Here is a 24728-nt window from a genome sequence, read left to right as displayed (position 1 = left end):
GCTTCTAGCCAGAGACCCAGATGCGACCACGCCATCGGCGGACCCGGAGTCAAACGGGACTCTCCCCGTCATTGGGAAGCCGGACTCGCCTCTGGACACCAACTCCGAACTTTCAAGATCCGCGGCCATCGGGCTCAGTCAAGTGGTTATCACCGAGCCTAGCTCCGCAGATCCTCAGACGCGTGTCCAGCTTTCGCTGTTAAACGAAACACTGGACTTAATACAATCTCTCGCCATCACGGAAGTGTCACCTCCGAACAACGCCCATCTTGAACTGGGGGCTGAGAGTAGGGAATTTTATGTCCCACCCACCACCCACTTAATAGCCACTATCGAGGATTTAACTGACATGCTAGACTACGTCTCCGAAGACATCGATGGCATGGACGACGATGTCGAAGCCGAACCAGGTCAAAACTCGCCCATGACTGGGTGTTGGACAACCACTTGTACTTACGATGTATACATGGTGGATACGCCTAAGAAGAAGGACGGCGATGGCACTCAAGATCCAGATGAGGATAAGCCCGTCGATGAACCACCAAAATGCCGGTGTCTACGGCGCCGCTCACGATCGCGTCGGGGAAGGGAAAGCAATACCGGCACCGAAGATAATGAACACTCCGGACAACGCTGAAGACCCCGACCACCCCGTTGAGCCTGCGTTCGAGCAGGATGAGAGGGAAGAAGGTCAATACAGCCCCGAAGAACTCGCTGATCACCAGGATTCGAAAGATAGTAACTACTTACCTATCTCCGAGGAGGATGTTAGCCTCGAAAATGAAGATTTCATCGTCCCATAGGAACCCCTCAAACAAGAATGCTTCAAGCGACAACTCATCGCCACTTCACGAAGCCTGAAAAAGAAACAACAGCAGATTCAAGCCGAACAGGATATGCTCAACGACAGATGGACCAAGGTCCAAGCCGCCGAAGAAGGATATGGCTTTGAGAACCAAACAAAAAGTTATCCCAAACGCATGCTACTACCACAATTCGACGAAGAAGCCCTTGAGCCAATACCATCCAAATACAATTATGCTGATCAACCGGACCGACCACCACATGGACGGGACAAAATGGCTAATTATGCCAAACACCAGCCCGCGCCCCCTCGTCATAGAGTCAAGGAAGCAGCGGCTCCGGGCTACACGTACGACCTACATCAGGACCTGACCAATAGAGACGGCCATACCAGATCAATCTGTGGATCAAGAGGACATGCCCCAGCACGCGATGACGGCCACCAAGCCTGGCACGACAACCATAACCAAGTCCGGGGTAAGCACCGAACACAAATGTCATCCAAACTCCGTCGCAATGTCGCCCGGTATAGAGGTGCCGCACACCCCATGTGCTTTACCGATGAGGTAATGCAACAACAATTTCTAGAGGGGTTCCAACCCATGAACATCGAGCAATACGATGGAATGACGGATCCCGCCGTATGGATTGAAGATTTTCTTCACCACATTCACATGGCTCGTGGAGATGATCTCCACGCCATTAAATACCTCCCTCTATAGCTAAAAGGACCAGCACGATACTGGTTGAACAACCTCCCAGAGAACTCCATTGGAAGTTGGGAGGACATAGAGGATGCTTTTTGGGACAACTTTCAGGGAACTTATGTCCGGCTACCGGATGCTGATGACTTGAGTCACGTAATCCAGCAACCCGTTGAGTTAGCTCACAAACTTTGGAATCGGTTCTTAATTAAAAAGAACCAAATCATGGACTGTCCGTACGCTGAATCCTTAGCGGCATTTAAGCACAGCATCTGTGACGAATGGCTCGCCCGACACCTCGGTCAGGAAAAGCCGAAGACTATGGCAGATCTTAGTGCACTTATGACCCTCTTTTGTGCGGGCGAAGACAGCTGGTTGGCTCGTAGAAGCAACAGTTCTAGCGACCCCGACACTTCTGAGGCCAGGGATGGCAATGGCAGGCCACGACGCGGCAAAAACAAGTGTGGGAACAACAATGAAGAAATAGAGGATGCGGCAGTAAACGCCAGATTCAGTGGCTCTAAACCCGGTCAGCGGAAGAAGCCATTCAAAGGTAATAGGGATGGCCCGTCCAACTTGGACAAAATACTATAGCGACCTTGTCAGATTCATGGCACCCCTGACAAGCCTTCCAACCACACCAATAGAAACTGCTGGGTTTTCAAACAGGCTAGTAAATTAAATGCCGAACATAAGGGGAAAGGACCTCAAAGTGAGGACGATGATGAGCCTCGCCCGCCGCACACTTAGGGACAGAAACAGTTTCCCCCAAGGTGAAAATGGTGAACATGATCTATGTCACCCACATCCCCAAGAGGGAGCGCAAGCGTGCATTAAGGGACGTCTACACCGTAGAGCCTGTCGCCCCAAAATTCAACCCATGGTCGGCTTGTCCGATCACCTTTGATCGCAGGGACCACCCAACCAGTATCCATCACGGAGGTTCGGCAGCCCTGGTACTCGATCCTATCATCGACGGATACCATCTTACTAGAGTCCTTATGGACGGCGACAACAACCTCAACTTGATCTACAAGGATACTATCCGGAAGATGGGCATCGACCCGTCAAGAATCAAGCCTAGAAACACTACCTTTAAACGAGGGATACCCGGCATGGAGGCCTGCTGCACGGGCTCCTTAACACTAGAAGTAGTATTCGGCTCTCCAGAAAACTTCCGAAGCAAAGAATTGATCTTCAAGACATCGTCCCTTTCCACAGTGGTTATCATGCACTGCTCGGACAAACTGCTTTCGCCCGCTTTAATGCAGTCCTGCACTACGCTTATCTAAAGCTCAAAATGCCTGGACCTCATGGCGTCATCACTCTAAATGGGAATATGGAGCGCTCCCTCCATACTGAGGAGTATGCCACGGACCTAGCAGCCGAAGTACAGGGTGGCCTCATCAAGCCGAACAGCTCATCGGTCATCAAGACCCATGACACTGCTAAGTGTGTCCGATCTGCATTACAATGCGGTAACTCGGTGAGCCGGAGCTTGAATAGCTGTTTGGCCTCCGCCGATCGCCCCATAAGGTTGCGGCATGCATACCGCGCATACATAACTATGCACTTAAAATACCTTGGGCGGCGCTGGAGGCACACTGCAGAAAAGGTCCATAGTACGGCTTGACCCTATTCGGGCCTCAAATATTTTTTCCACTATAGGTTCGTTAAAAAACCTACCTGATCTTCGGTTGTACGGGGGCTCTTTTCTAGGTCCCTCTCTCTCGCAGGTGACCATCGATTCCTCCTCCCAAAGGATTTCCTACCAAGGAGAAAGGATGCAGACGTGTGGCACGACACCATTGGGATCTTCAAACCACTACTTTTAGGCCCTGTGTAAACCTTTCCCTTGTGTAAACTTTCGGCATGTAAAATGGCCTCGATATTCATGGCATCATCTGTAACAACACGGCTCGTCATATTAATCATGGTATAAAGGAAGCAGTCGATCACCACTTTTGTCTGGCAATCAGTTTATTTTATATTAGCATCTGTATTCCCTCCCTACTTAAGATTGCCACATGTGCTTTAGTCCGGCCTTAACACCGGGGGCTGTATTCGGCCCTGCACATTTCATGTCCGAACACCTATAGGGAATTCTTTGGCGTCCCGGATATTGCATTATATGCCTCAGCTCCGAATCATGTCTTTGGTCTATAGTTGGGTTGCCCTGCTCCTGTGCTTAACACCTTACGTTCCGCTCGTTTGGCTAAGGTAGTAAAGGGAGAACTACTGCGATTGCATTTCTGGTTTGTCCGGTCAAGTACCTCAGTAGAGAAAGACAAAAACTGACTGTCATGATAGGAGAGAGTTGGTCGGCGATTCGGCGACTTTGTATTATACTACAAATCGTTAGCGATTCTCCCCGTGTTATATGAGGGGTTGGTCTTTGTCCACCCACGTGGAAAAGGCACCGTAGTCTGGATAGTCGCACATGCACCAGGGGCTAGTACTTAGCTCCACAGTCAAACTCCTATAGCTAAGTGAAAGTAATAAAGCCACATAGTCCGATTGCCTGGTTCACCTCGCGGACACCTCCTTTACGGACCAAGACGTTGGATAAAGTGTGGTCACGCGTTATGTCGAACATCCCTGTAGTATCTACATGGGGGCTGAAGCCGACGACTGGCAACTTTCAAAAATAGAACAATAAATGGCCGCACAGGAGGAAAAATTGCTTGAAACAAAAGGCGCAAAGATAGATATATAATAGCATGGGTTCATAACAAAGTTTGTACAACCCGAAAAAGATCAATCAAATATTACATCCTTGGAACATTGACCCTCTATCACCCGGGCTCCTTCTAGGATGTCATCGAAGTACCTCTCCGGCTTCCGATAATCTTTGCCTTCGGGCGGGCCTGCGGTTGCCACTTCGATAGCCTTCATCTTCGCCCATTGCATTTTGACGCGGGCGAAGGCCATCCAGGCACCCTCTATGCAGTTCGAGCGCTTTACAGCATCAATCCGTAGCTGCACATCGACAAGCCGCTTCACCAAACCGAAGTAGCTGCTGGGAATTGGCTCGGCTGGCCAGAGTTGGACTATTAGGTCCTTCATGGCCAAGCCTGCCATCCTATGTAGCTCCGTCAGCTGCTTCAGCTGGTCGTTTAGAGGTGTCGGGTATTCCGGCGCATTAAATTGCGACCAGAACAACTTCTCGGTCGAGTTCCCCTCCTGGGCTCGGAAGAACTATGCGGCGTCAGCGGCACTCTTTGGAAGATCCGCAAACGTGCCCGGAGAACTCCACACTCGAGTGAGCAAAGACTACCTCTGACCTCCAAAGATACTTTGCAAAAGAACGGCCTTACCAGCCACTATCTGTCTCGCCTAATGGATCTCTTCGTGAGCGCTCCGGGACTCGATATGTGCCTCTTTGTCATCATGCAGGGCCTTGGCAAGCTCGGACGACTGATCCGAAGTCTTCTGCACCAAGGTTTCACATTTGCTGATGGCATCCTTCAGCTCCTACTCAACTTCGACCACCCGAGCATTGTGTTGGCGCGGGCAGCTTGCTCAGCCTTCAGTTCTATAGCCACTTTTCAGCGGCTGACTTATTCGCCTCCGCCTCTTTCTTGGCCTGGGCAAGGGCGCTTTTGAGGGTCTCGACCTCGGCTGCGCCAGCTGCGATCATAATCAAGGCATTCCATGAGTTAACCTCTAAATATATATATAACTTCTGATATAAAAATACATTCCTTCTTAACATTGTACGCATAGCCTGCGTGTCGTCCAACCACTTGTGGATGCGGTCGAGTTCCTCATCTGACCACCTGCAGCTTCCGATTGAGTTCGGAAACTTCTGCGGCCTGGGCGGTTGCTGCCAACATGGATGCCTGTTACAATAGCAGCATAGTATGTTACTCTCCCGAACATTATGTGGATCCTCTATCCGGTTTCTTTTATATCGGACAAAGCCTCATGGGCTACTGTCTGTATACAGGTTTATTCTTCTATGTGAAAAGTTTTTTAGAACATTATGTCGCATATGTCAAAGCCTGTCAGTAGGCTGCAGAAGGCTTCGTTCAGTCCGCTTTTAGGAGTCTGAACCTTCTCCATAACCACACCCATCAGGGTGTGGTGCTCCTCCACGAAGGAAGCACTTTGCAGTGCTTGCTCCAGAGCGTTGGGCGCCTCCGGATTAGTGGAGGATGCCGATGGAGTTGTTGCTCCTCCCCACTCTTTCTAAGGGGGCTGCTTATCCGATCCCGGAGCCATGCTGGTCTCCGGAATGGTGTTTGGCTGGGGCCAAAATTGCTGGGGCTCCCCACTGTCGGTTGTCATAGGGGCCGCCTCCCCTAGGTCTTCGGCGACCGGGGTATTAAACTCGGGCGCTCTCTTGACGGCTTCGTTCACCGCCTCTCGGCCAGGAGAGGTCCTTCGGGATGACACTTCGGTGCCCAACATGCCGATAGGCGAGGGGGCTCGCGGCGGCGTGTCACTCTCTGCCATTTTGGGTGGCAGAGAATTCCCCTCTGATAATGGAGTATGTGGGAGCACGCGGGGAGGGCTGAAAGGCAAATAACAAAATAACTTACATAATGGAAGCATGAAGACCCAAGATAAACAGTAAGTTTCAGAATACTTACGATTCGACCAGGGGTTTCACCCTGGGAGGTCTCTTGGGGACAACTTCGGACTCTGAGTCCGAACTATCCGGGAGGGTCAGCTTCCCACTCTTGGGCGCCTCCCCCTCAGGGTCTTCGGAGGCCGCCCTCTTCTTCTTCCTCCCCTTATGGGGGAGTCGCTTTCCGCCTCCTCCTCCTCTTCTTCCTCGTCTCCCTCATGGTAAGAGAGGGCTTCGGTCTCTCCGGACACTGTTTCCCGAGGACCATTGTGGCGGGGGCCGCCCTTGGCCTCCTTGCCTTTCTTCTTGGTTTTTTTTCTCCGGCTTTGATAGGGCGCCGGGACTAGCATCTTCGTCGGCTGGGGTGTGGTCGGGTTCTCAGGCAGCAGTGCCAAACAGTTGATCCGCTCCGCCTTTGCCGTCCAGCCCTGTACAGGAAGCAGGCAATGTAACCTTTATTATATATGAAATATTGACCGGATAGGTCTTCGGAAAGATTATGCTTACCGCCGTAGCCGGGTTCTCGATGTCGAGCCCGGTGTCTTCAGTCTTCTTCGGCCACTTTTTCTAAGCCTTGAAGAGCTGCTTCCATATATCTTCGTGCGTGGTGCCAAAGAAGCGCTTTAGGGTCCGTGGCTCCTCCGAATTGAACTCCCACATTGGGGAGGCCCAGAGTTGGCAGGGAAGGGTGCGGCAGAAGAGCATCACTTGAATCACGTTTGTGAGACCGCTGTTTGCACCCAACATGTTCGACATGCGTTTCTGTAGCATCTGCACCTCTGGTTTGGACCCCCAATCATGGCCCTTGGCGGTCCATGAGGTGAGTCTCGTGGGGGGTCCGGATCTAAAGTCAGGCATGGCCACCCAGTTGGCGTCGCGGGGTTCGGTGATGTAGAATCACTCCTGCTGCCATACCCCTTTGGGCTAGATGGCATTGGGGGAGCTTGCTTACCATAGCCCCGCCACAGTCTGCATGCTGTCCGTCGACCACCTTCGGCTTCAGATTGAAGACCTTGAGCCACATGCCGAAGTGCGGGAGAATGCGGAGAAGAGCCTCACACACGACTATGAAAGCCGATATGTGGAGGAAGGAATTTGGGGCTAGATCGTGGAAATCTAGCCCGTAGAAAGACATAAGGCCCCGGACAAAGGGGTGGAGGGGAAATCCTAGCCCCCTAAGGGAATGGGGGATGAAAATGACCCTCTCACCAGGCTCCGAAGTGGGAATAACCTGATCTCAGGGATCCTATGTGCGACATTTGCGGACAGATAGCCCGCGCTCCGGAGATCCTTCACGTCCTTTTTAGTGACGGTGGAGGCCTCCCACTTGCCCTTGGAGCCAGATCCAGCCATTGCTGAGAAGGGTGGCGGCGGTGGAGGAGGTCAGAGTTGTGGGCGCTAGAGTTTGGAGATTGGGAGACAGAAGCTGGAGGAAGGTGTGAAGAAAAAGGAGGGGTCTTTATCCTCTTATAGACGGTGAAAATACCAAATGTCCCCCTCTCAAGCCATAAACCTCGCCTATTCCCAACGAGATCGTGTGTAAGGTGCCGTTAGATTACCCAAACCATATTGATGAGAATCCCATAATGGGCGGGCATGATCTCTGTTTTGACGAGACGTGCCAATGGAGGCTAGACATAATGGGAGGCGTGAAAACGGTTCAAAATGTTAAAGAGTCAAGTGTGACGCTTCGCCAAAAAAGTTGTCAATAAAACACACTGTTCCTATTTTGACGTCTTGCCTTCATAGCTAAGGGTTGTATTAATTATGCACAGCCGGACACAGTTTCTTTATGCAGGAGGCTAACTTAAAGTATTCAGGAGAAGGAACCTGCTTGCAATGCCGAAGATAATCCGCGTGCCAAAAACATCGTCATCGAAGACTGGTTCAGGGGCTACTGAGGGAGTCCTGGATTATGGGGTCCTCGGCTGTCCGGTCTATTCGATATGGGCCAGACTGATGGGCCGTGAAGATAAAGCAGAAGGCTATCCCCCGTGTCCGGGTAGGACTCCTATGTGCATAGAACGACAAGTTTGGTGTCCGGGTGTAATGTTTCCTTCCTCTGCAAGCCGACTCTCTATAACCCTAGGCCCCTCCGGTGTGTATATAAACCAGAGGGTTTAGTCCATAGAGGCTATCAGAATAATCATAGGATAGACAGCTAGGGTTTAGCCATTACGATCTCGAGGTAGATCAACTCTTGTAACCCTTATACACACACCGAATATAATCAAGCAGGACGTAGGGTTTTACCTCCTTTAAGAGGGCCCGAACCTGGGTAAACATCATGTCCCTATCTTCCCTTGTTACCATCGATCCTCAGACACACAGCTTGGGACCCCCTACCCGAGATCTGCCGGTTTTGACACCGACACTCCCCCCACCCCCGCCATCTGTTTAACCCCGGGCACAATCCATTTTTTCCGGCGAACTGCATTCCACACCCAACACTCATAAGATAGATCATGGGCACCCTGCCACCCTAATATAGATACTAGGGTAGCTTCTCTACCGTTTTCTTCCTTCGCTCCATCGAAGTTCTTTCACAAATCGACTGACCCAAATTATACTACTAGTATGTATTAAGTACAGTAGAAATGCAAAGATACGAGCAGTAGTACCAATTGCAAGAAGAACAGTAGTAAGACATACTAGTACTACTGTACGTACTAAACAGTTCAAATAACGAGAAAGAACATAAACATAGTTCTGCTGGGGGCTCAGCACAACACACCCCTGAAATAAAACTAAGCAACTAGTCCGCTTGACACTGCAGTAGAACCAGCATGAGCGACGACACTGCCACCTTACTCGGAGTCCGAGTCCACATCCTCAACTTCGTCCTCGTCCCTCTTCCTCTTCACCGACACTTCTTTGCTTGAACCGGACACTAGGCTCTACTTCTTCATCCAACCCTTGTAGATATTTAAACAAAGGTAGGCATCCGTTGTTGCATACAGGATGTGATCTTCATCTATTGTCTTCGACTCCCATGCATGATGAAACTCTTGGTGAGGTTTCTTCAGTTGAGCGTACGAAGGATCAATCATGGCTGCTGCCAGGGTCAGCACTGAAGGCTGAGAGGAGGACACCAGGCTTGCCTTCTGGAGATCGAAGGGCTGGCCTACAAGGAGGCCTATCTGACCCAGGACTCTCCTGTCGTTCGTAAAGTCTACAATAACGAATTTCACTCTTTTGTCCTTGAGGAAGAACTCAAATTCCTGGCACCTAACGTCGGCATGCCATATGTAGTAGACCAAGAACACGTTATGTACGCAAACCTGGATCACGGCGGGCTTCTTCTTATCTGCCTCCTTTAGAAGCTTCCCGCTTTCCAGGACTGTGGTGTACTCATCCTCTGAACTTTGGGACATGCGTAGGAAGCGAGCAAGGCATGCTTCCACTGTCGCGGATCTACGGGTGTAGATGACAATGAACTCATCGTTGGTGATGCTTCTAACCTGGTACTCAGCGGCGATCATGGAGATTTGGGAGGCCATGGATTCTGGAGGCAGGTTAGGAGAAGTTGAACTGGTGTAATGTGAAAGGATGGGACGACTGGGAGCGAACTGATGTAAGCTAGAAGACGGGGACGAGTAGGGCGTGTGAACGGTGTGGGGTGGTTGGCTTGCCCAGTGGATAAACGGCTGCATGCCCCCAAAGAGTTCTCGAGTACTATGCGGGACCCACTAGATGTCATGTCTACTAGACCCATATCGTAGGCCTAACGGTATAGCTTATGCGTGTTCGCACGCCATGCCGGCGCGTGCATGTAACTTCACTTAATTCCGTCAACCCTCACGCCTCCCACGACCTTTGCCTCCCTCGCACGGTCGCGCCCTCAGAGACTTCGGACGGCTATAAATGAGCATTTTTTGCCTACTCCGCATGCATGATACTCCCTCTGGTCATTTTTATTCCGCGTAAGATTTGTGTCATGTCAAAGTTTGCAAAGTTTTTGACCAAATTTATACTAAAAATATAAATATGTACAATACCAAATATATATTTTACGAAACTACATTTCATAATGAGTATAAAAATATTGATTTGACATTGTGAATGTTGATCCATTTTTCTATAAGTTTGGTCAAAGTAGAGGTACATTGACTTCAGACAAAACTTTTATGCACAATGAAGACTAGTTCCTTCGTCCAGGTCAGTTCCATGTCCAATCTAGTCATCACAACAAGGTCAGCTATTAGAGTACTACTACCTCCCTTCTAGTTTAAAGGGCACGACTCAAAAATTTCACCTACTCTTACCAACATAGAGGCGGTGGAATAGTTTTTGTAGTCTGCAAAAGTACTCAATTAATACTCTCATTCTTCACAAAAAAATGTGTTTACCAATGCATTATCGCATTGCATGCATGCATGAACATTAGTAAATGAAAAAGATGTTTACATGCACTAGCAAGATGCCCGTGCATTGCACGGAACATCAAGATGCATTTGTATGAGTAGTTTATCTTGTGGGAGAAAAGGATGAACGAGGGAAGGCCTTATCTGCAAATGTGGAGAGGAGTGCGGGTAAATTGTCATAGTTTCCTTCCTATCCATTAGATATAGATCGGACGACCTATATTGCAGGATGGCAGGCACACCATCATCACCAACTTTGCTTTTTATAAGAGTGGAGAGTAGAGATTAGTTAATATTCTCTTTAGGCTACTCATAGTGGAAAGTATCATATACTAGTATCATGTGCATGATACTAGTGTATGATATGGGACTACCTTTATAGTGCCATGCATGACACAAAGTAGCATAGTATTTAACATGATACGATATCTATCTATGTTACTCTAACCCCCCTCTCTACTTTAATTCTTTGCCACATCAGCATGTATGCTATTCTCGTGTGCATGATACCAGCTAAGATGCCACATTAGGGCATGTACAATGGTTGATAAGGTAGTCTTATCTTAAGTCTTGCATGTAATTTAGAGATGACAAAACATTTTGTCTACAATGGGTCATCTCTTAGCCTTATCTTCAATAACTGGTCATTCCTAAAAACGTGGTGAGACATATTGTGCTAAGAGATCATCTCTTATCTTCTCTTAAATAAGAGAAGACAAGCCTTTTCTTATGAGTTCTCTCTCCTCCACCTCATCACTTATCCTATGTGGCACTGCTAAGATAGCACCATTGTACATGCCATTACCACCACTATGGCCAGCCTTAATCATCCCATGCAATAATTTAGTGCACCTTGAAATCTGAACATGTGTGGGGCATGTATGTTTTTAATGACTTGAGATTATACCTAGCCCGGCATGCAAGATGACTTATTATGCACCATTCCCTATACCTGCCGGAAACCCGTTCGTCTCCAAATCTTTTCCTCTCCATGTGTGCAAACAATCTATCTGCTTGACTCTCCTTCTCCCTCCGGTAGTCCCACCACTCCACCTCGGGTGGAAAAAATCTGCATGCATGACTATCCTCTCCCGCGCTCGTCCAATCCGTTGTGACCAGCAATATTTCCACCCCTTCCCTCCCCCGTAATTTACTCCAACAAATATGCCCACGTAGTTGTTACGTTAATCACGCAACATATCTTACGGGACGCTACTTCAAATACTTAACTACAGGTGCATTGGGTCACTGACATGTGGGCCCAATAGGAATCTGGCCCACATGTCAGTGACGCAACTACACATGCAGTTAATGTTGGAAATATGCCCTAGAGGCAATAATAAATTGGTTATTATTATATTTCCTTATTCATGATAATCGTTTATTATCCATGCTAGAATTGTATTGATAGGAAACTCAGATACATGTGTGGATACATAGACAACACTATGTCCCTAGTAAGCCTCTAGTTGACTAGCTCGTTGATCAATAGATGGTTACGGTTTCCTGACCATGGACATTGGATGTCGTTGATAACGGGATCACATCATTAGGAGAATGATGTGATGGACAAGACCCGATCCTAAGCATAGCATAAAAGATCGTGTAGTTTCGTTTGCTAGAGCTTTTCCAATGTCAAGTATCTTTTCCTTAGACCATGAGATCGTGCAACTCCCGGATACTGTAGGAGTGCTTTGGGTGTGCCGAACGTCACAACGTAACTGGGTGACTATAAAGGTGCACTACGGGTATCTCCGAAAGTGTCTGTTGGGTTGGCACGGATCGAGACTGGGATTTGTCACTCCGTGTGACGGAGAGGTATCTCTGGACCCACTCGGTAATGCATCATCATAATGAGCTCAATGTGACTAAGGCATTAGTCACGGGATCATGCATTGCGGTACGAGTAAAGAGACTTGCCGGTAATGAGATTGAACAAGGTATTGGGATACCGACGATCGAATCTCGGGCAAGTAACATACCGTTTGACAAAGGGAATTGCATACGGGATTGATTGAATCCTCGACATCATGGTTCATCCGATGAGATCATCATGGAACATGTGGGAGCCAACATGGGTATCCAGATCCCGCTGTTGGTTATTGACCGGAGAGGCGTCTCGGTCATGTCTGCATGTCTCCCGAACCCGTAGGGTCTACACACTTAAGGTTCGGTGACGCTAGGGTTGTAGAGATATTAGTATGCGGAAACCCGAAAGTTGTTCGGAGTCCCGGATGAGATCCCAGACGTCACGAGGAGTTTCGGAATGGTCCGTAGGTGAAGAATTATATATAGGAAGTCAAGTTTCGGCCACCGGGAAAGTTTCGGGGGTCACCGGTATTGTACCGGGACCACCGGAAGGGTCCCGGGGGTCCACCGGGCGGGGCCACCTATCCCGGAGGGCCCCATGGGCTGAAGTGGGAAGGGAACCAGCCCTTAGTGGGCTGGGGCTCCCCCCATGGGCCTCCCCCCTGCGCCTAGGGTTGGAAACCCTAGGGTGGGGGGCGCCCCACTTGCCTTGGGGGGTAAGTTTCCCCCTGGCCGCCGCCCCCCCTTGCAGATGGGATCCAGGCCGGCGCCCCCCCTTCCCAGGGGGCCTATATATAGTGGGGGGGAGGGAGGGCAGCAGTATGACAGCCTTGGGCGCCTCCCTCCTCCCCTGCAACACCTCTCTCTCTCGAAGAAGAAGCTTGCGAAGCCCTGCCGGAGACCCGCTACATCCACCACCACGCCGTCGTGCTGTTGGATCTCCATCAACCTCTCCTTCCCCCTTGCTGGATCAAGAAGGAGGAGACGTTGCCGCACCTTACGTGTGTTGAACGCGGAGGTGCCGTCCGTTCGGCACTCGGTCATCGGTGATTTGGATCACGGCGAGTACGACTCCGTCATCCACGTTCATTGGAACGCTTCCGCTCGCGATCTACAAGGGTATGTAGATGCACTCCTTTCCCCTCGTTGCTAGTAGACTCCATAGATGCATCTTGGTGAGCGTAGGAAAATTTTAAAATTATGCTACGATTCCCAACAGTGGCATCATGAGCCAGGTCTATGCGTAGTTACTATGCACGAGTAGAACACAAAGCAGTTGTGGGCGTTGAGTTTGCCAATTCTTCTTGCCGCTACTAGTCGTTTCTTGTTTCGGCGGCATTGTAGGATGAAGCGGCCCGGACCGACCTTACACGTACGCTTACGTGAGACAGGTTCCACCGACTGACATGCACTAGATGCATAAGGTGGCTAGCGGGTGTCTGTCTCTCCTACTTTAGTCGGAACGGATTCGATGAAAAGGGTCCTTATGAAGGGTAAATAGAAATTGGCAAATCACGTTGTGGTCATACGTAGGTAAGAAATCGTTCTTTCTAGAAACCTACAAACCACGTAAAAACTTGCAACAACAATTAGAGGACGTCTAACTTGTTTTTGCAGCAAGTGCTATGTGATGTGATATGGCCAGAAGATGTGATGAATGATATATGTGATGTATGAGATTGATCATATTCTTGTAATAGGAATCACGACTTGCATGTCGATGAGTGTGACAACCGGCAGGAGCCATAGGAGTTGTCTTTATTATTTTGCATGACCTGCGTGTCATTGAGTAACGCCATGTAAATTACTTTACTTTGTTGCTAAACGCGTTAGCCATAGAAGTAGAAGTAATCATTGGCGTGACGACTTCATGAAGACACAATGATGGAGATCATGATGATGGAGATCATGGTGTCATGCCGGTGACAAAGATGATCATGGTGCCCCGAAGATGGAGATCAAAGGAGCATGATGATATTGGCCATATCATGTCACTATTTGATTGCATGTGATGTTTATCATGTTTTTGCATCTTATTTGCTTAGAACGACGGTAGTAAGTAAGATGATCCCTTATAATAATTTCAAGAAAGTGTTCACCCTAACTGTGCACCGTTGCGAAGGTTTGTTGTTTCAAAGCACCACGTGATGATTGGGTGTGATAGATTCTAACGTTCGAATACAACGGGTGTTGACGAGCCTAGCATGTACAGACATGGCCTCGGAACACACGCAATACACTTAGGTTGACTTGACGAGCCTAGCATGTACAGACATGGCCTCGGAACACGGAGGACCGAAAGGTCGAGCATGACTCCTATAGAAGATACGATCAACATGGAGATGTTCACCGATCTTGACTAGTCCGTCTCACGTGATGATCGGACACGGCCTAGTTAAACTCGGATCATGTTTCACTTAGATGACAAGAGGGATGTCTATCTGAGTGGGAGTTCATAATCAGATGAACTTCATTATCATGAACATAGTCAAAAAGGTATTTGCAAATTATGTCATAGCTTGCGCTTTAGTTCTACTGGTTAAGATATGTTCCTAGAGAAAATTTAGTTGAAAGTTGGCAGTAGCAATTATGCGGACTGGGTCCGTAAACTGAGGATTGTCCTCATTGCTGCACATAAGGCTTATGTCCTTAATGCACCGCTCGGTGTGCTGAACCTCAGCGTCGTCTGTAGATGTTACGAAACATCTAACATACATGTTTTGATAACTACGTGATAGTTCAGTGCGGTTTAGAATTGTGGCACCAAAGACGTTTTTTGAAACGTCGCAGAACATGTGAGATGTTTCGAAGACTGAAATTGGGATCTCAGACTAGTGCCCACGTCAAGAGGTATGAGACCTCTGACAAGTTTCTTAAGCCTGCAAACTAAGGGAGAAAAGCTCAATCGTTGAGCGTGTGCTCAGATTGTCTGAGTGCCACAATCGCTTCAATCGAGTGGGAGTTAATCTCCCAGATGAGATAGTGATAGTTCTCCATAGTCACTGCCACCAAGCTAGTAGAGCTTCGTGATGAACTATAACACATCAAGGATAATTATGATGATCCTTGAGCTATTCGCGATGTTTGACACCGCGAGAGTAGAAATCAAGAAGGAGCATCAATTGTTGATGGTTAGTAAAACCACTAGTTTAAGAAGGGCAAGGGCAAAAGGGATACTTCATGAAACAACAAGTCGTTTGCTGCTCTAGTGAAGAATCCCAAGGTTGAACCCAAACCCGAGACTAAGTGCTTCTGTAATGAGAGGAACGGTCACTGAAGCAGTACTACCCTAGATACTTGGTAGATGAGAAGGCAGGCAAGGTCGACAGAAGTATATTGGATATACGTTATATGAATGTGTACTCTACTAGTACTCCTAGCAGCACCAGGGTATTAGATACTGGTTCGGTTGCTAAGTGTTAGTAACTCAAAATAAAAGCTGCGGAATAAATGGAGACTAGCTAAAGGTGAGATGACGATATGTGTTGGAAGTGTTTCCAAGCTTGATGTGATCAAGCATCGCATGCTCCCTCTACCATCGAGATTTGGTGTTTGCGTTGAACATGATTGGATTATGTTTACCGCAAAACGGTTATTCATTTAAGGAGAATAATGGTTACTCTGTTTATTTGAATAATACCTTCAATGGTCTTGCACCTAAAATGAATCTCGATCATAGTGATACACATGTTCATGCCAAAAGATATAAGATAGTAATGATAGTACCACATACTTGTGGCACTGCCACTTGAGTCATATTGGTGTAGAACGCATGAAGAAGCTCCATGTAGGTGGATCTTTGGACTCAATCGTTTTTGAAAAGATTGAGACATGCGAACCATGTCTATTGGTATATATGCATGAAGAAACTCCATACAGATGGATCGTTTGGACTCACTTGATTATGAATCACTTGAGACATGCAAATCATACCACATGGGCAAAATGACTGAAAGTCCTCGTTTTCAGTGAGATGGAACAAGAGAGCAACTTATTGGAAGTAATACATTTTGATGTACGCAGTCCAATGAGTGCTGAGGCAGGCAGTGGATATCGTTATGTTCTTGCTTCACAGATGATTTGAGTAGATGCTGGGTGTATTTACTTGATGAAACACTAGTCTGAATTATTGAAAGGTTCAAGTAATTTCAGAGTGAAGTTGAAGATCGTCGTGACAAGAGGATAAAATGTTTGTGATATGATCATAGAGATGAGTATCTGAGATACGAGTTTGGCACACAATTGAGACAGTGTGGAAAGTGTTTCACAATTAATACCGCCTGGAACACCATAGTGTGATGGTGTGTCCGAACATCATAACTGCACCCTATTGGATATGGTGCATACCATGACGTTTCTTATCAAATTACCACTATCGTTTATGGGTTAGGCATTAGAGACAACCACATTCACTTTAAAAGGGGCACCACGCAATTCCGTTGAGACGACACCGTTTATAGAAACCTAAGTTGTCGTTTCTTAAAAGTTTGGGGCTGCGATGCTTATGTGAAAAAGTTTCAGGCTGATAAGCTCGAACCCAAAGCGGATAAATACATCTTCATGGAATACCCAAAACAGTTGGGTATACCTCCTATTTCAGATCTGGAAGCAAAAGTAATTGCTTCTAGAAACGAGTCCTTTCTCGAGGAAGAGTTTCTCTCGAAAGAATTGAGTGGGAGGATGGTGGAGACTTGATAAGGTTATTGAACCGTCGCTTCAACTAGTGTGTAGCAGGGCACAGGAAGTTGTTCCTGTAGCACCTACACCAATTGAAGTGGAAGCTTATGATAGTGATCATGAAACTTCGGATCAAGTCACTACCAAACCTCGTAGGACGACGAGGATGCGCACTACTTCAGAGTAATGCGTGATCCTGTCTTGGAAGTCATGTTGCTAGACAACAGTGAACCTACGAGCTATGGAGAAGCGATGGTGGGCCCATATTCCGACGAATGGCTCGAGGCCATGAAATCCGAGATAGAATCCATGTATCAGAACAAAGCATGGACTTTGGTGAACTTGCCCGATGATCGGCAAGCCATTGAGATAAATGGATCTTTAAGAAGAAGACGGACATGGACGGTAATGTTACCGTCTATGAAGCTCGACTTGTGGCAAAGAGTATTTTCACAAGTTCAAGGAGTTGACTACGATGAGTTTTTCTCATCCGTAGCGATGCTTAGGTCCGTCGGAATCATGTTAGCATTAGCTGCATTTATGAAATCTGGCAGATGGATGTCAAAACAAGTTTCCTTACCAGTTTTCGTAAGGAAAGGTTGTATGTGATACAATCAGAAAGGTTTTGTCGATCCTAAGGATGCTAAAAGGTATGCTAGCTCCAGCGATCCTTCCATGGATTAGAGCAAGCATCTCGGAGTCAGAATATACGCTTTGATGGAGTGATCAAAGTTTTTGGGTTTATACAAAGTTTGTTAGAAGCTTGTATTTACAATAAAGTGAGTGGGAGCGCTACAACATTTCTGATAAGTATATGTGAATGACATATTGTCGATCCGAAATGATGTAAAATTTCTAGAAAGCATAAAGGGTTGTTTGAAAGGAGTTTTTCAAAGGAAGACCTGGATAAAGCTGCTTACATATTGGGCATCAAGATCTATAGAGATAGATCAAGACGCCTGATGATACTTTCAAAGAACGCACACCTTGACATGATTTTGAAAGAGTTCAAAATAGATCAGCAAAGAAGGAGTTCTTGGCTGTGTTACAAGGTGTGAGTATTGAGTAAGGCTCAAGACCTGACCACAGCAGAAGAGAGAGAAAGGACGAAGGTCGTCCCCTATGCTTCAGACGTAGGCTCTATAGTATGCTATGCTGTGTACCGCACATGAAGTGTGCCTTGCCATGAGTTGGTCAAGGGGTACAATAGTGATCCGGGAATGGATCACATGACAGCGGTCGAACTTATCCTTAGTACCTAGTGGACTAAGGATTTTCTCGATTATAGAGGTGAAAAGGAGTTCGTCGTAAAGGGTTACGTCGATGCGAACTTTGACACTAATCCGGATGACTCTGAGTAGTAAACCGGATTCGTATAGTAGAGCAATGATTTGAAATGGCTCCAAATAGCGCGTGGTAGCATCCACAAGATGACATAGATATTCGTAAAGCACACGGTTCTGAAAGGTTCAGACCCGTTGACTAATAACCTCTCTCACAAGCATAACATGATCAAACCAGAACACATTGAGTGTTAATCACATAGTGATGTGAACTAGATTGTTGACTCTAGTAAACTCTTTAGATGTTGGTCACATGGTGATGTGACCAGTGAGTGTTAATCACATGGTGATGTGAACTAGATTATTGACTCTAGTGCAAGTGGGAGACTGTTGGAAATATGTCCTAGAGGCAATAATAAATTGGTTATTATTATATTTCCTTATTCATGATAATCGTTTATTATCCATGCTAGAATTGTATTGATAGGAAACTCAGATACATGTGTGGATACATAGACAACACTATGTCCCTAGTAAGCCTCTAGTTGACTAGCTCATTGATCAATAGATGGTTACGGTTTCCTGACCATGGACATTGGATGTCGTTGATAACGGGATCACATCATTAGGAGAATGATGTGATGGACAAGACCCGATCCTAAGCATAGCATAAAAGATCGTGTAGTTTCGTTTGGTAGAGCTTTTCCAATGTCAAGTATCTTTTCCTTAGACCATGAGATCGTGCAACTCCCGGATACCGTAGGAGTGCTTTGGGTGTGCCGAACGTCACAACGTAACTGGGTGACTATAAAGGTGCACTACGGGTATCTCCGAAAGTGTCTGTTGGGTTGGCACGGATCGAGACTGGGATTTGTCACTCCGTGTGACGGAGAGGTATCTCTGGACCCACTCGGTAATGCATCATCATAATGAGCTCAATGTGACTAAGGCATTAGTCACGGGATCATGCATTGCGGTACGAGTAAAGAGACTTGCCGGTAACGAGATTGAACAAGGTATTGGGATACCGACGATCGAATCTCGGGCAAGTAACATACCGTTTGACAAAGGGAATTGCATACGGGATTGATTGAATCCTCGACATCGTGGTTCATCCGATGAGATCATCATGGAACATGTGGGAGCCAACATGGGTATCCAGATCCCGCTGTTGGTTATTGACCGGAGAGGCGTCTCGGTCATGTCTGCATGTCTCCCGAACCCGTAGGGTCTACACACTTAAGGTTCGGTGACGCTAGGGTTGTAGAGATATTAGTATGCGGAAACCTGAAAGTTGTTCGGAGTCCCGGATGAGATCCCGGACGTCACGAGGAGTTCCGGAATGGTCCGGAGGTGAAGAATTATATATAGGAAGTCAAGTTTCGGCCACCGGGAAAGTTTCGGGGGTCACCGGTATTGTACCGGGACCACCGGAAGGGTCCCGGGGGTCCACCGGGCGGGGCCACCTATCCCGGAGGGCCCCATGGGCTGAAGTGGGAAGGGAACCAGCCCTTAGTGGGCTGAGGCGCCCCCCATGGGCCTCCCCCTGCGCCTAGGGTTGGAAACCCTAGGGTGGGGGGCGCCCCACTTGCCTTGGGGGGTAAGTTTCCCCCTGGCCGACGCCCCCCCCTTGCAGATGGGATCCAGGCCAGCGACCCCCCTTCCCAGGGGGCCTATATATAGTGGGGGGGAGGGAGGGCAGCAGTATGACAGCCTTGGGCGCCTCCCTCCTCCCCTGCAACACCTCTCTCTCTCGCAGAAGCTTGCGAAGCCCTGCCGGAGACCCGCTACATCCACCACCACGCCGTCGTGCTGTTGGATCTCCATCAACCTCTCCTTCCCCCTTGCTGGATCAAGAAGGAGGAGACGTCGCCGCACCGTACGTGTGTTGAACGCGGAGGTGCCGTCCGTTCGGCACTCGGTCATCGGTGATTTGGATCACGGCGAGTACGACTCCGTCATCCACGTTCATTGGAACGCTTCCGCTCGGGATCTACAAGGGTATGTAGATGCACTCCTTTCCCCTCGTTGCTAGTAGACTCCATAGATGCATCTTGGTGAGCGTAGGAAAATTTTAAAATTATGCTACGATTCCCAACAGTTAAGTCACTGAAGCTCAGCCCATATCTTATGTAGGTGTGCCATTGCTCGCTATAAATACTGGGGCTCCCATGACATTCGGAAGAACGCTCACGTTCATCGCTATCTCCTCCCCCTCCCTCTCATGTCGACCACCATGGCATCACCTCTCCCAGGCCCTAGGTGCCCCTCGCTGCACCGCGCGGACGGTCATGCGTTGCCGTTCCGTTCCTCGCCGCCACTAGTCGAGGAGGAAGCGTCGGTGTTCCGCTCCTCACCACGACGCATCGATGTGGATACGTCGGCGTTCCCAGTCTCGCCAGCATGCGCGTCAGAGGACGCGTCGGCTCCCCACTACGAGGAGAACGTCGCGCCGCCCGTCGAGCCCCCCAGCCTTGAGGGGCTTTGGAAAGAAATGGATGTCGCCTTGTGGGAGGCTTTGCGTCCGGCAGAGCGCGCCAAAATAGAGGCGGAGAAGAAGGCCGAGGAAGAGAAGCGCGCTCGAGGCATGCTGCCTAGCAGGCCTATGTCGTGTCTGAGAGAGTCAGGCAATTGGCTCTTTGGTAGAAGGCTTGTGCGAGGGCCGTGAGGGTGGCGGAGGACGCCTGTGCCAAAGCCCTGAGTGCAGTCGGGCCCAAGCGCCTCCTCATCTATGCTTGGCGGTACGTGGACCGGGTGCACGCTTCCAGCGAGGAGGAGTACCTGTTGGCGCCGGATCACCACACCGGCGAGATCGCGCTCGCCTGCTGGCAAGCCGCCAATCAGCACCTCGCAAGTTGGGGGGCTGAGGAAGAGGCGTTGTGTCGGCGCTGGGAAACGGCCGCACACTAGGGCACTCGTGGAGCGCCGCAAGCGCTCTTGCGAGCGCCATGGCTTTTATTAGGAATAATTTAGTTTCGTAAGGCGATCTCATTAGTTTGGGGACGCAAATGATAAATCTCGAACATTCAGGAATTATTAGCGTCCTTAATTAAGTATGTAAAAGGAAATGTCTGGAACCTTGTGTACCCGTACGCATTTTGTAAGTATGTGCATATAGCACAAACTTAACTATATGTCGCATTACACATCTCTCTCTATATATGCTTGCAGACTGTGCTACTACTATTACTTATGTACGTGCAAATACACATTTTAACATTAGGATGCAGCTTTTTGTAAAAGTAGAAAAACAGCACTAGTCAAGCTTGTGAAACGATTCAATGCAAAAGAAATGCAAAAATGCTCGTTTGATTGTTTACTTTTAGCTTCCTTGTCTGTGGTTATTTCTCTATCGTACTTTGTATGGACTATCTCACTGGTCGGGAAGGCATGCAAATTTCAAAACCGCTTCCTACACCCTGTATCAATTTTTTGCCTAACAAGTTGTGCCGTGCAATTGGAACTCCAACTTGAGTACTACTACTAGGAGTACCAGGGGCCAATTCTTTTAGGCTTCTAGATTAGTAATCCCATAACTACTACCTCCGTCCTGGTTTATTGGTCCCCATTGTAATCTATGTCAAATTTTGACCATAAATTTAACTAATGAAATGTTTATGCATGTCACCCAAAATTATATAAGTTTTGTTGACATGCACTAACATTTTATCAGTTAAATCTTTGGTCAAAATTTAGCACAAATTAAAATGGTGACTAATAAACCAGGACGGAGGTAGTAGTTTAGAAGCCCAAATGAATGAGTGAGGCGCCTTATGTTACTCTCCACTGTGACTAGTCTTATGGGAAAAGCTGGGGAAGAGACGACTTATTTTTTAAGCCGCCAAAAGAACCGGCCCTAGGAGTAGTAGCTAGGGATACTAGGAGTAGTAGCTAGGGATACTAGGAGTAATAGCTAGGGATCGAGTGTGCGAGATGAACCGGACAAAGTAAATGCAAAGAGATAAAATGCAAAAAAGACGGAGGAATGTGATGGTTGCTTTTCCGTTTATTTTACCAGGCCACTTATTACTGGGAGTGGTGGGGTTTTGTGATATGATGGCTTTACTGCAGCGCCACGAGTGGGGTGAGACTCCCGTGCAACGCCGCCCTCTACACTAGTACCACCTCGGTCATGGTTTATTAGTCCCCCATTGAATTTGACCGAAGATTTAACTGACAAAATGTTAGTGCATGTCAATAAAAACTATATCGTTGGATTCGTATTTGAACATAGTTTTTCAATGATATAATTTTTGGTGACATGCATGAGCATTTATCATACGATATATAATGTTAGTTAAATTTATGGGCGTACTAATATATAGTAAGGTGCCCGTGCGTTGCACGGAACAGTGAAATGCATTGATCGGGCAGTTGTTTATTTTGACAAAGTATGTGGGGGTCATCTCATGTGTAACGAGTATCGATAGGTTTCTTCGGATATTATTTCTTCTCTCGAGCTCACAAACATCCGTGTGAAATGGATTAAAAAGTATCTTTTGCAAACAAAAGCGTTGAACTATTCAACCTGCATCCAAAACTTGTGAAGAAATAACACTTATTGTGCTTTGCAAGAAATGATCTTTAAGAATTAGTTTTTGAGTATCAATTTTGTTTATTTTTTCTAGACCACCATGAATGTAGTCCCTCCGTCTAACTGAATAAGTCATCTTAAGTTGTGCACCGTGACCAAGAATGAGGGGAAAACAAGAGAACTTAATGTTTATTTGCTAACTAATAGCATTGCATGCAATGAACTAACCACTGCATGTCGTGTTTGGTAGTCTTTAGTCATTGAAAACATGCACGCCTCACATCTCTTATTGGTTGATATGTCAAGAAACAAGAAATGCGGTGGGAGTTAATGCACCACGCCTAAGTGTTTTGGGATTATTTGGTTTTCGTAAGGTGACTTAGAGCGCGTACAATAAGGTACAGTCAGCAGGCTGTAAGAAGTAAAGTAATATTTCTAATGCTTAGTTGGAGGAGAGAGGATAGGAGAGAGAATGTAAGCGGGCTCTCATGGAAGAGCCAACTGCAGCACGTGCTCCTAGGCACTATGTGAGAGTGGAAAGTGGGCCATGTATTAATAAAGTAGCACATACTTATAGCTAATTGTTATACATGTTGGCTATAAGTCGGCTATAGATGACATGGCACTTTCTTATTGTCAACAATTGGCTATACTATTAAGTATTAACCATGCTCTTATACACCTAGACGGAGGGATTAAATCAGGATGACTTGGAAGGGGGCAGAGGAGATGTAAGAAATGGTTCATCATAAGTCTTTCACCATTACTGTAGTAAAAATTCTCCATTAATCTCATAAGTGGCAAGCGAGAACTCTAATGGAGCAAAAGCATACATGGAAGATTCTAGACTGAACCATAAATGGATACACTTTTATTCAAGCGCGATACTCTAATAGAGCAAGATCATGCATGGAAGGTTCTATACTATATAAATAAGAAGTCTCCACATGCTTAGACAGCGGATTACATTGAGCTAAGACTAATGATGAACATTTAACTTGGTAATGCATATGACCAGGTGAACCTCCTTGGAGTCCCCGTACACCATCTTGGGGTGAAAATCATACCAGGCGTCTTCCATGTCCACATTGCCGGGAACAGAGCAGCTCGGCATAGTCTCAGTCAGCGTGATGGAGGCGGCGTGGCCGCCCTCGTACCTCGGAGGGGCAGTAACAGTGAGCACGCACCTGTACACCGGCCTCATGTCAGTGTCAGCGGTGTTGCCCCTGACGCACACTACAGAGACGGGACGATGGCCTGCGTGGGCCTTGCCGGTGCCCACGGCCAAAAGGAAGACGTTGCCGTCCTCCTCCGCGACTAGCAGGCGGCGGTGATCCTCCAGAGACTCCGTCATGGCGAACGGGTAGCACATCTCGTACTTGATGTTCACCGCTGCGGGCCAATAGTGATCGACGGACGGTGTCGTGAGGTGACGCATGAGGCTCGCCGGCGAGCCCTCAAACGGCAGCGTGAACTCATAGCAGTAGTAGGGCGCGTGTGCGCATCTGGAACTATGCTCCACCGGCAAGTGCTGGTCGACATACCTCTCGCAGCTGAAACTCTTGTATACGCATGGCACCTTGCAGGCATCGACTAGGCCATCCATGAAACAGGAGTGGCTATAGGGGATGTTGCGCCCGCCGAATGGAGCACAGGAGGGAGTGGCTGTAGGGGACGTTGCGCCCACCGAATGGAGCGCAGGAGTAGCACACGAAGCAGTAGATGGTGCTCCTCCCCAGTCTCTACTCTCTACTCTTATAAAAAAACCTAGTTGGTGATGATGGTGTGCCTGCCATCTTGTAATATAGACCGTCCGATCTATATCTGACGATAGAAAGCAAACTATGACAATTTAAAAAAGATACCCGCACCTCTCTCCACATTTACAGATAAGTCCTTGCCTCGTTCATCCTTATCTCCCACAACCTCATTGCTGAGCAATTAAAAAGGAAGTCTCTGGAACAATCTGGCATGGTGGCC

General features: G+C 47.8%; 1 protein-coding gene across 1 annotated transcript; it reads right to left on the bottom strand.

Moving 5' to 3' along the window:
- Positions 1-848: 848 nt before the first annotated feature.
- Positions 849-24354, bottom strand: LOC109740937 (uncharacterized). The gene is made up of 2 exons (XM_020300003.1): positions 23773-24354; positions 849-857 (listed from the first exon to the last, which is right to left on the bottom strand). Exons 1-2 carry the CDS (start codon positions 24352-24354, stop codon positions 849-851), a joined length of 591 nt encoding a protein of 196 aa, XP_020155592.1.
- Between the last annotated feature and the right edge of the window lie 374 nt (positions 24355-24728).

Source organism: Aegilops tauschii, chromosome 3 (assembly GCF_002575655.3).
Source record: "Aegilops tauschii subsp. strangulata cultivar AL8/78 chromosome 3, Aet v6.0, whole genome shotgun sequence".
NCBI classification, from domain to species: Eukaryota; Viridiplantae; Streptophyta; class Magnoliopsida; order Poales; family Poaceae; genus Aegilops; species Aegilops tauschii.
The sequence above is the reverse complement of the archived record's forward strand: the minus strand, read 5'-3'. Positions and strand labels throughout refer to the sequence as shown.

What these genes read in the sequence shown, in the direction of transcription:
- LOC109740937 (XM_020300003.1), bottom strand. Translation starts at nt 24,354, where the DNA reads ATGGATGGCCTAGTCGATGCCTGCAAGGTGCCATGCGTATACAAGAGT.